The sequence below is a fragment of the Sinocyclocheilus rhinocerous genome, unplaced genomic scaffold (assembly GCF_001515625.1).
Source record: "Sinocyclocheilus rhinocerous isolate Xijiao unplaced genomic scaffold, SAMN03320098_v1.1 scaffold55, whole genome shotgun sequence".
Lineage (NCBI taxonomy): Eukaryota > Metazoa > Chordata > Actinopteri > Cypriniformes > Cyprinidae > Sinocyclocheilus > Sinocyclocheilus rhinocerous.
The window spans coordinates 664,310-675,589 of record NW_015647461.1 but is presented as its reverse complement, the minus strand read 5'-3'; the positions used below and the strand labels follow the sequence as shown (position 1 = coordinate 675,589).

At 37.5% G+C, this 11,280-nt stretch overlaps 3 protein-coding genes across 3 annotated transcripts in view; 1 reads left to right on the top strand and 2 right to left on the bottom strand.

The window, feature by feature from the left end:
• LOC107709194 (tetratricopeptide repeat protein 4-like) overlaps positions 1-2,456 on the bottom strand; it is a 7,179-nt gene extending 4,723 nt beyond the window's left edge. Inside the window, exons 1-5 of the mRNA XM_016513627.1 lie at positions 2,129-2,456; positions 1,860-1,977; positions 1,572-1,733; positions 1,368-1,445; positions 1,142-1,266 (exon numbers count right to left, since the gene is read on the bottom strand). Coding sequence (XP_016369113.1) covers positions 1,142-1,266; positions 1,368-1,445; positions 1,572-1,733; positions 1,860-1,977; positions 2,129-2,239 — 594 coding nt within the window. The 5' untranslated portion in view covers positions 2,240-2,456. The remainder of the gene's footprint in view (positions 1-1,141; positions 1,267-1,367; positions 1,446-1,571; positions 1,734-1,859; positions 1,978-2,128) is intronic.
• A 706-nt stretch (positions 2,457-3,162) lies between these two features.
• LOC107709182 (probable proline--tRNA ligase, mitochondrial) lies at positions 3,163-7,267 on the bottom strand. The gene is made up of 3 exons (XM_016513593.1): positions 7,074-7,267; positions 5,933-6,517; positions 3,163-4,186 (listed from the first exon to the last, which is right to left on the bottom strand). The coding sequence occupies exons 2-3, from the start codon at positions 6,488-6,490 to the stop codon at positions 3,305-3,307; spliced, it is 1,440 nt and encodes a 479-aa protein (XP_016369079.1). The 5' UTR covers positions 6,491-6,517; positions 7,074-7,267; the 3' UTR covers positions 3,163-3,304.
• A 79-nt stretch (positions 7,268-7,346) lies between these two features.
• Positions 7,347-11,280, top strand: part of dnai4 (dynein axonemal intermediate chain 4) — a 6,584-nt gene continuing 2,650 nt past the window's right edge. The window contains exons 1-11 of the mRNA XM_016513592.1: positions 7,347-7,466; positions 7,683-7,842; positions 7,963-8,144; positions 8,274-8,383; positions 8,492-8,648; positions 8,830-8,969; positions 9,060-9,242; positions 9,627-9,812; positions 9,938-10,092; positions 10,185-10,271; positions 10,505-10,656. Of these exons, the coding sequence (XP_016369078.1) occupies positions 7,420-7,466; positions 7,683-7,842; positions 7,963-8,144; positions 8,274-8,383; positions 8,492-8,648; positions 8,830-8,969; positions 9,060-9,242; positions 9,627-9,812; positions 9,938-10,092; positions 10,185-10,271; positions 10,505-10,656 (1,559 nt within the window). The 5' untranslated portion in view covers positions 7,347-7,419. The remainder of the gene's footprint in view (positions 7,467-7,682; positions 7,843-7,962; positions 8,145-8,273; positions 8,384-8,491; positions 8,649-8,829; positions 8,970-9,059; positions 9,243-9,626; positions 9,813-9,937; positions 10,093-10,184; positions 10,272-10,504; positions 10,657-11,280) is intronic.

The window sequence follows — 11,280 nt, the reverse complement described above, 5'->3', positions numbered from 1 at the left end:
ATGCTTCTTTCTCATTCTGCTCCTTCTTCGCTTTAATTTTCACCTTTCTGGCATCTCTGTCAGCTTCCCTCTACAATAAAAAAAATACACTAAACACAGGAGCAAACACAGCAAAGAAAATTGGAACATTATAAACAAAAAAAGTGCACAGTTGGGTAGCGTGAGAATATAAGAAGTAAAAATGCAAATAATAAGATGGTAATGTTCAATTACAAACAAATAAAATGAAAAGTTTAATTGTAACAACTTGAATTTAATATTAATAGATTTATATTATGATCACTAATTCTGTAAATCCTTAAACCTTAAAAGATTTAAAGGAATAGTTCACCCAAAAATGATAATTTACCTAAATTTTACTCACCCTCAGGCCATCTTACATTTTTGCTTTACTGGAACAGATTTGAAGAAATTTTGATCTATATCACTTACCCCACCAATGGATCCTCTGCAGTGAATGGGTGCCGTCAGAAAGAGTTCAAAGAGGTGATAAAAGCATCACAATAACTAAAAAGTAATCCACACAACTCCAGTCCATCAATTAATGTCTTGTAAAGTAAAAAGCTGTGTTTGCAATAAACAAATCTATCCTTGAGAAGTTTTTAATTTCAAACCATTTCTTCTGTGAATATATATATATATATATATATATATATATATATATATATATATACACACACACATTATATCCATAATATTGCATTCTTCAGTGAAAAAGTTGGAGAGAAATAAACAAAACGAAACAAAACAGTTCTATACAAATACGTCGGTGGATTTTGGTATGAGAGGATAACAGGGGATGGACTTTTTCACTGGAGGAAGTGTTATTATGGATTATGAACTGATAGGTTGGCCAGAAGTTACGGTTTAAAGTTAAAACTCCTTAGTTATGGATTTGTTTTTCTTTTTACAAACACACACTTCGCAAGACTGATGCACTGTGGTGTGGATCATGTGTGTCTTATTGTGATGTTTTTATCAGCAGTTTGGACTCATTCTGACGGCACCCATTCACTGGATCAACTGGTGGATGTAATGCTAAATTTCTCCAAACATCTTCTGATGAGGAAACAAACTCATCTACATCTTGGCATATTCTCAGCTAATTTTCATTTTTTTTCTTCCTGTCAGGACTTTCTACCTTCTGTTTATCTGCTGTGGCTCTCAGCTCCTGTAGTTTCTTGTCGGTGGGAATCAGCCTGAGACCTTCATCACACCATTGCGATGCTCCTGCATAATTACACAGCTCCATTGAGCACTGTGCACCTAAATACACAAAAATTATACATATGTACTTTGAACAATTATTTTCTGTACACAAAACAATTGCTTTCGTGAAGCAACTAAGAACTATAGACACAACTCACCTCTGATTATAGCTTTAATGTGGTCTGGCTTCAGTTTCTTTGCAGCTGTGGCATCATTCAAAGCCGAACGCATATTTCCTGGAGGAAAAGATAATTGCATATACGAAAGAGGAAAAACTTAATTATGATGACACATTTGCAAGGCAAAATCTAACTTTATAACATAGACCTGTGTGAGTGTGTTTGGGGGAATACTGACTGTACCTAAATGGAAATGTGCAGCTGCACGGTTGGTGTAAAAAATTGCATTGAGTTCAATATCCATGCAGTTCTTTTTCAATCCTTCTGTGTAAGACACTATAGCTTTCTTATAATTCTTCTCCTTAAAGTACTCATTCCCCTCATCCTTTAGACTTCTGGCTTTCTCTGAGGAAAAAGAAAAAAGGTTCAGTTGCAATGTATTCAATTGTCATTTAAAGGAGGTACACTGACTGCTTACATGAAGAAACAATCAATACAAAGAGAAAGTAAGAAATACAGAGCTTCGCACACCTTCAGGTGTTCTGTGATCATCATGGATAATAGACTGAATGCAGGCGAGATCAGGGTGTTTCTCTGGGTCAATGTTTTCTGGGGCTGTCTTCATAAACATGGGCACCTTATCAAACTCCTGCAAGATTTAAAACTAGTATTTATATATAATAACAAGCTGTGACAGTCAAATGCAATGTTATAGCACACTGCTTGAACTTCAGTAACGTCATGTTCAACAGTAGTGACATATTGTAACCAGTGTAGTTTACTAATGTGACAGTTCTTACCTCCTCCCAGTTGCTTTCACTAAACGCATTTTTGTATTTCTGTGTTTTAAACTTCTCCATAAATTCATCCATGTTATCGTCACTGTCTTCGCCTTGCGCTAGTGCAGCCATCGTTTTACTTATTAAACGAATTCTGTGCTATATTCCACTTAAACAAATGTGGTACTGGATGTATATTAATTCGTCACAGTGTTCAAAGAGTATCCGCTATTAGGAACTAAACATAAAACTTCAAATTGCGATAAAACTGTGAATAAATTATAGCAAAGAGGCCTCAGCAAGCAAGATGTTCCTGTGCTGCTTGACACACACACACATCAGAGACGCATTACCGCCACCAGCTGGTCTGGAGTAAAACAAAAAACAGTTTTCTGTCTTCTTCTTCTTGTTAGTTTTATGGCGGATCGCAACCATGACTTATCAGGTGCATACCGCCACCTACTGTATCGGAGTATGCAGCATGGATTATATCTCAATGAATGCACTTTCCTGTTTTCTGTCAATGATACCAAGAAGGATATCTTATAACGTCAAGTGTCATATTGTATCAAATATTTAATTGACCACGTATTTAAATCAAGGTTGCATCATTTATTTATCTTAGAAAGGCATGAAATATTGGCCTCTGCACCAAAAGTACACCAAGAGTTATAATGACATAACTCTCCCACATAAAAATGAAAACTTCTCTCACAAAAATAATGAAGGTAATGGAAATATTAGCAAAATGCCCTGTCAAAATGAATCATTTGAGAACTTTTTTTTTTTTACATGGCCATTTTTAAGTGCATACTGATTATTCCTGCTTCATAATTAATGCTGTTCAGTTGCTTTGACACAATCTGTATTGTTAAAAGCGCTATATAAATAAAGGTGACTTGACTTGACTTGATTGGAAAATCAGTGCCATCTGTGATGACGTATTAAATATGCTTATTAGCATAAGATTTAAATTACACTAAATTATACTTAGTGAATCTTGGTGGCTCTATTATGACAAGAACAAAATGACAAAAATATAACAAACAGACCCATTTTATTATCAATATTTCCTTGTTATAACATTACAGAGATTTCTACATCACATACTTTTATTACAGACACAAGCAATGCTTGAACTCTCTTGAACACTTAGCCTGTAAAATGTACGCAAAAATTTTATAAAACAATATTAGATTAGATAGTTTCAACTTTACTTAAAAGATCCACTAGCCCCTGTTTACTAAGGAACATGGTCTCTCCACTCTGCTGACAAATCACCTCAAAGCTGGGCAGATCCTCTAGAGCTTTCTGTCCTACCACCACCACATATGGATACCCTAAAATTTTAGCATCCTTCAGTCGTTTACCAATGGTCATCTGAACCCTGTCATCCAGTACCACCTCTCCTCTCAAGTTTGGTATACTGTTTCCCAAGCTTTGAGTCAGTTCCTCAGCCACTTGTGTGGCTTCATTTGCTTTGCTGCCCTTTTTAGGTGGCAGGACACAGACTTGATAAGGAGCGATCAACCCAGGCCAGCAAATAGCATTCTCGGATGACATCACCTCTATGGAAGCAGCAAGTATTCGAGTGACGCCAAGTCCAAAACACCCCATCTCAGCCACTTCAGGCACACTGGATGCATTAACGAACAAGGCCTTAAACGCCTGTGAATATTTTGTGCCGAGGTAAAAAGTGTGCCCCACTTCGATGCCTTTGGATTCAGTCAGTGTGCCCCTTTGGCACTGTGAGCACTCAGTCTGCCCTGGTTCCATGGTTTCAATGTTGGCAGAGAAGCCACAGTTTCCACAAACAAGTAACTGGTCTTCGCCAATGTCTGCTGGCAGCTGAAACTCATGGGAAAGTGTGCCTCCTATGTTGCCGGTGGCAGCCTGTACCTGCACCCACTTCAAGCCCAGTCGGTCAAATATCCGTCCATAAGATTGACACACAGAGTGGTATGTATGAAGAGCTGCCTCTTCATCAATGTCAAATGAATACATGTCTTTCATGTAAAATTCCCGGCCACGTAGGAGCCCAAACTTTGGCTTCTGTTCATCACGGAACTTGCGTGTTACCTGCAAGACATAACCATGTTATTTACTTACATACATAACAGACTTACATGAAAGCATCTCTAAAACAGTAGTTAGGGCTTGACAATAAGAAAGACACTTTTGGGCTTGACAATAAGGAAGACACGATTGGGCCATTGCCGCATTGTCACAAAAGTTTACACAGACACCCAGTCATCCAGACAGCATGCCAATACCGAATTGAGTTGCGCTTGAATGGACAAATACACACTAAATTTTTGTCAAAATGCCCATCTTGGCAAGTATCCTCGCAAACACAGTTGGTTATGTCTTAAGTTAATTTAAACAACTGAAAAAGAAAATGAATGTATATTATAGCAGGTCTTCAAACAACAAAAGGCAGAAAATCACTCACTTGCTCTGGCAAAAATAATTTTTAACTTTCATAAGGATTACTCCATTTAATTTATTGAGTCAAGAACTATGCAATATTTTTTATTTATTTAAAGGGCTCATATGATGCGATTTCAATTTTTCCTTTCTCTTTGGAGTGTTACAAGCTCTTGGTGCATAAAGAAGATCTGTAAAGTTGCAAAGACTAAAGTCTCAAATCCAAAGAGATATTCTTTATAAAAGTTAAGAGTCAACCACGCCTACCTAGTGTTTCGTAGTGAAAGCGAAACTACTTTGTTTGGCCTTCCAAAAGAGGACAATATTCGCTTTGTCATGCCTGGAGCTGATCCGTGCTGGTTGAGGCAACAAATGCCTCGTTTATAATGGGTTTTAATGTTTTTGTCCCGTAGCTCCGGCCGAACAGGGCATCACAGTATGGTAAGGGACATAACATTTCCATCTCACGCTTGAGGTATTCGGCCAATCACAACGCACTGGATAGCTGGCCAATCACAGTACACCTCGCTTTTCAGACCGATGAGCTTTGTAACAATCGACACGTTTCAGAAAGGCGGGGCATAGAGGAGAAACAATAATGTACAGTATGTGGAAAATAATGTGTTTTTTTAACTTTAAACCACATAAACACATTTCATTACACCAAATACACAAAATACTGTTCTTTTTAGCAGCATCATATGACCCCTTTAACATTCTGGGTGGACTATGAAGGGAGCTCTGCACTGTAAAAGTTTTATTTCATAAGAGCAGAATAATTCTGTTTTCCAAGTTATGCCCCCTTTAACAGGCTTGGGTACAAAATTTAACCTTAAACCTGATAAACACATTTCATTACACCAAATACACAAAATAACATTCTTTTTAGCAACATCATATGACCCCTTTAATTGCTTAGGAATTCTGTACCTGATTACTATTGTCTGACCTACTTGAGACACTTAAATGATTTTTTCCCCTCCATTTGTATCTTGGTTCTACAGTCTTTATTTGTGCTATTGCTCGGAATTTGTTTATTTGTTTTTACTTTATTACTGACTGTTTACTTGTTTTTATTAGTTTTTATTAACTTAATATTAGTTAGGTTTGTAGTTTTTTTGGAATTGAGATTAGTGAAGTTTAATGGTATCTAAAATGTTGGTGTCATAACATTATTTATTAGAATATAAGGTTACATGGGTCAAAAAACAACAAAAACAATAGACCTAACTATTTTTTCATTCATTCGTTCACTCATTCATTTTATTTAAATTTTATTTTGTAATTTTATTTTATTGCCAGTGACAATTTTGGCTAGGCAAGTAAAAATTTAAACTTAAATCTGAAAAATTCTTAGCGTTGAGCCCTATTTAAAAAAAAATTCATTAGAGAAGATACCTGGTACAGCAGAAGTGGCAGCTTCTTGTAAGATATCGTCGTCTGGGAAGCAAAAAGCTCTGTGACTGCTTCTTCATGAGTTGGCCCGAGGCAATATTCAGCATTGTGCCGATCCAGTAACCTGAACATCTCTTTCCCCAAAAGCTCCCAGCGGCCACTCTTCTTCCAGAGTTCTGCACTGCACAGTGCCGGCATGTCAACTTTCTGCCCACCGATCGCATGCATCTCTTCATCAATGAGCCGAACCAGCTTCTCCATGGACCTCAGAGCGACCGGTAAGTAATAGAAGCAGCCAGGGTTGGAGGGATGGATAAGCCCTGTCTGCAGCATCAGTCTCTGGCTGCGGCATGTCAAGTCTCCTCCCTCCTGACCCTCCCGGAAGTTGGACGGCTGGAAGAGGCGAGACACAAGTGGTGGTGGGATGGTTGGTTTGGAAGGGATAGAGACAAGGGGAGAAGTGTGGATGGCACATTTGATGTGGCTTCTTTTTAATGCTTTGAAGAGCGTCCTGGACAGGAGGGCTGGGAGCTTGCGATAACAGTGATGCATAAACACCATTTTTTTGACAGCTTAAATTCTGTGAGACTTTTAATGAAGAAACAAACAGAGAACACCATGAACAAACAAAGGTATAGTTTACAGTGGACAATCGATTATTCCACACAGAGTATGCACCTGCAGAAAAACATATGGAGAAATAAAATGTCTATTATTCATAAAATATACGAGTTTTTTACACTGTATAAACATTTCAAAGATATAGTCAAAAAATTTTAATATTTATCTACTATATGCTTTGCTGATTCGTAAAAAATGTGGAATACTAAGGTATCTTCGTGCATTTACGTAATATTAAAAAAAATAGCTTATATTTAAATACGTTTATATGAGAGAGAGAGACTTATAGTTATGAAATATTCTTTATATTTTAATCATTGTCACTGAGTATGTTAACATGCCAAAAAGAACACTCTGCTGTACATTTTAGGCAAAACAACTACAAACAAATGTATTCAAAACTCCAACTTCAGAATTTGATACTTTTGCTCTGATTTACCTGCTGTCAACATGCGACGACTGGCTAGAAGCGAGCAGACATGCACATTGTATCACAGAACAAACGACAAAATGTCAAACTTACCGTGTTTTGTGTCCTGCTTATATCTATAAACTCGTGTCAGATCAATCTGAGATCATGAATTGGAAACTGATGATTGTACACATCAATAAAAACACTAAACTAAAATTCTCCATATGACAGAATGATGACCTTCTTCTTCTGGTAAATCGCGCAGCGTACAAGTGCAGCACACCGCCGCCTGCTGCATGGAAGTCGAAAAGCGCACTGTAATGGTCTAGTAGGAGGAGTCTGTTTCTATGGAAATTTCAAACAAGAAGCCTCAGCACCGGTTTGTTGTCCTGCATGTAACTTCAAACCATCAAGCTAACCGCTTCTGTATTATTTTTCGCTCTTAAAAGTGTGAAACATGTCTAACACAACAGTCAAACAGAAGAGAACCGCTCTGAAAGTCAAGTAAGTTCATACATAACAAAAGAGCAAGCGTGTCACCAGTACATACGTAATGTATGTATATGAGTTTTAAAGTAGTATCCTAAGATTTGACATGCCATTCTACTACTAAAACAATTTTAAACAGCATATTTAGTCCTTTACGATTTATTATGTTGGCTTGAATTGGTTTGTTTACGTCTCCTCCTTATTGGCTAAAGCAGGTTTTCTTTCTTCCAGGTCATCCAAAACACTGAATGTATCTTCTGGAGTATTTCGTGTGAATCAAAGCATCACCAAGACCATCAACCCTTCGATCAGTGGAAAGAGCTTCAGCTCAGCAAGTGACAGTAAAGTTCTGGACAAGAGCTTGGCCCAAACACCAAAACACACTGTACAGGTAATGGGTGTTTTATTATGAATATCATATGTATGTGGTACTGTATTCCCTGTATGATTAATTTTTTTTTTGTGATAAAATAAAAAAAGAATTTCTAAATTTTTGTACTTACTTCGCCAGGTGTTTGATGAACATGGGCAGGACGTCACTCCTCACCCATTATATAATCCAGATCCTGGGGTATTACAACCTAAACAAGGAAAAATATTCCCTGCACATGATACGTCATGGACTACCATGACAGATTTTCCCTCTGTAGCCTTCCAGACCACCAACGCAAGCTTTACTGGACCATTTACAAAGTAATTGAGGGGAAATGTCAAAATATTACTTCTTTGCAGCACTTGGAGTGAACATAAATCTGTACCACACAGAACTATCCCACTTTTGCTGCTATAGTAACAAAAAAGTGATCTCTGCTGTCATGTCAGGTCTTTTTTCGGGAGTGTTTCAGCATCCAGAACAAGCCAGACAACAGAATCAGTGACTGATGAAACTAAAGAATTGTTAGTGAAACCAGACTTGTCCAGCAGTCTTTCAGGTTTTTATTTCCATTCATATTTTTATTTGCCAAGTTTCCTCATTATCCAGTGAATTAAGTGTAGCATTTTGGTATCCCACAAAATGTTGGTGTTTTTGCTCCATACAGATGTTCAGGCTCGCAGAGAGGAGGTGAAAGAGCAGGTCAGGGAGGACATAATGGACAGGGTGGTGGATTCTTACCTGACTGAGACAGAGACCATCTGGCTGCTGGACATTCCTGCAGTGTCTGTGTCAGAAGATTCAGGGGACGCTGAAGCAGTCAAGTGAGTCACATTTATTATCATTTTTCCCAGTAATAAAGATTTAGTTAATTCTGTTAACTAGGATGACATTTGACTTGTTGGACATTCAATTTATTAGTATTGCTTTTGACTAGCTCTAGACACACTCAGTCACTTTTTCCATGGTACGAATCTGGCTGTTTTTTGTTCTTGCGTTTTAAAGGGAAAGAAACAACGCTTACACAGAACTGTGCAAAAACAGACATGGCAATGATAAGTATGTGGAGCGATCAATGCAAACATTCAATGATGCACCAAAGACGAAGGAGGTCCAAAGTGATAGCATTACAATGGTAGACAAAGGTAAAATGTCAATACAAAGTATATTTACTGAATAAGCTGCTCTTAAAATAAAAGGGACTTCATTATTTAAATGCAAATGTCTCTACCCAGCTGTCATGTCCACCACCTGGGACATGTATGATTCATTCTGCAATAAAGCTGATGTCAGTGAAAACACTGTGGTGTCTGCTGAAGGGAATAAGGCGACTGTCCCAGACTCCTCCTCAATGAGTCACCTCCTGAACCCTAGTGGTCTTGACCAGAGCATGTCTGTGTTCAGCACCACCAGTACAGGTAATTATTTTTTACAAATAAATGTTAGAGTAATGGTTCCCAACTGGTGGATGTATGATCATATAATTAAGCATAGTTAGGTTAAGAAAATAAACAGCTTCTGCATCCAGTCATACTGTGTGCTATTATGGTGCAAAATATTTATCTGTCATTCGGGAGAAGCTAAACAAATAAAAAGACATCAACACTGACAGGTTAAATTATGATATTATTATGTATTATCATAATATTCAATTTTATATATTTGTATGTATGCCAATAATGCATTCTTCTTTCCTCTTCCTTTTGTTTCATATTTGGCTCTTTAAAACAAGCAATTCAGTTATTTCACATTAAATTAGGAAAATGGTTAAAAATACATACATTTTTATCCTTTTAATTCAGTCAGTGGCTCAAGCGCTCATCTTGAAAAGATGACTTGTGTGCTTCCGGTGGAGGAAGAGCCAGACCTTGAGCTGATCTTACAGTCGGACAAATTCAAGAAGGATCTGGCCGTGATGGAAAGAGTGGTTCTGGCCAATATCTTCCAGCCCAAGCTTGCTGCGTACAGACAGCTGCCTGTAATAGAGGGTGATGATTTTGTATAGCATCTTAGATACGAAAAAAGATCAGAAGTTAAATGTAGCAGTAGTCTTTTGTCACTGAATTTAAACATTTGCTATTTGCTAGAATGTGTATACTGCTATGTTGAACAGACCCAGACTATGTGCAGACACAAATAGAGGAGGAAAGCTGGACAGAGCAGTCTAAAAACTCCCTCAGCCCATTCCTTGAGCATCTCTGGGCCTTCAAGTGTGAACTCACCAAGGGACGAAATGTTAGCAGTATGACCTGGAACAAGAAAAACCCAGTACTATCCATCTTACCAACACATTTCAGTCACAATTTTTTTGTTCAGTTGTTTTTTAAAATCTTCGCTGAACAACATGTGATTCCTTGCAGGATCTTCTTGCTGTGGGATATGGACAGCTTGATTTCAAAGATCAGAAACCTGGACTTGTGTGCTGCTGGTCTTTGAAGAACCCCACGGTATTCTGCACACTTTAGAAGAAAGATAAATATCAGATGTAGCCAGTGCAACAGTGTTTATTAAGTATTTTATTTTTACAGAGTTGTTCATTTAAATATAGTGTTCATCAACAGTGGCCCAAAAAATAATATGTGGACATGCAAAAGCCACTGTATTTTTTACCTTGTTTGTATGCCTTAGCATGTCATATGATCTTGTGTTTCTGTGAATATTCTTTGTTCATATGTTTCAGTGGCCTGATCGAATCTTTCATTGTGAGAGTGGAGTCACTGCACTGGATTTCTCAGCTTGTAATGCCAATCAGTTGTCAGTAGGATTGTATGATGGCACCATTGCCATCTATAATGTGCAGACCACAGAACAGACACCCATCATTGACAGCAGGTGGGGCTGTGAGCATTCCTTCTTTTGATCAGCAACAGGAAGTTACAGGTTGTAACTTAGTTACAATAGGTTTCTCAGTGGTTCTCAACTGGTGGTTTGCGACCCAAAATTATGTGCATATAGTTAGGGTAGCAATATAAATAGACTTCAAAGACATCAAAGGTCATACATTCAATCGAACTCTGTAATTTGCTTGGTAATTTTATCTAAAATGTAGCCAATTATTTATTCCTTATATTCAGAGGATTCATTTATGAGGCTGATAAATCACACTTCTTTCTGCATGTAATTTTGCATATTGCATTTGCTATGGAGTTCATGATAATTTCTTTTGATAATTTTTTTTTGTTTACTTTTGCATGGTAAATAATTTTGGTACTATGTTGACACTTGATGAAAAAAAAAATACATACATACACACATACATACAGTACATACATACTTAAAGGGGTCATATGACGTTGCTAAAAAGAACATTATTTTGTGTATTTGGTGTAATGAAATGTGTTTATGCGGTTTAAGGTTCAAAAAACACATTTTTACAAAGCTCATCGGTCTGAAAAGCGAGGTGTGCTCTGATTGGCCAGCTCTCCAGTGCGTTGTGATTGGCTGAATACCTCAAGC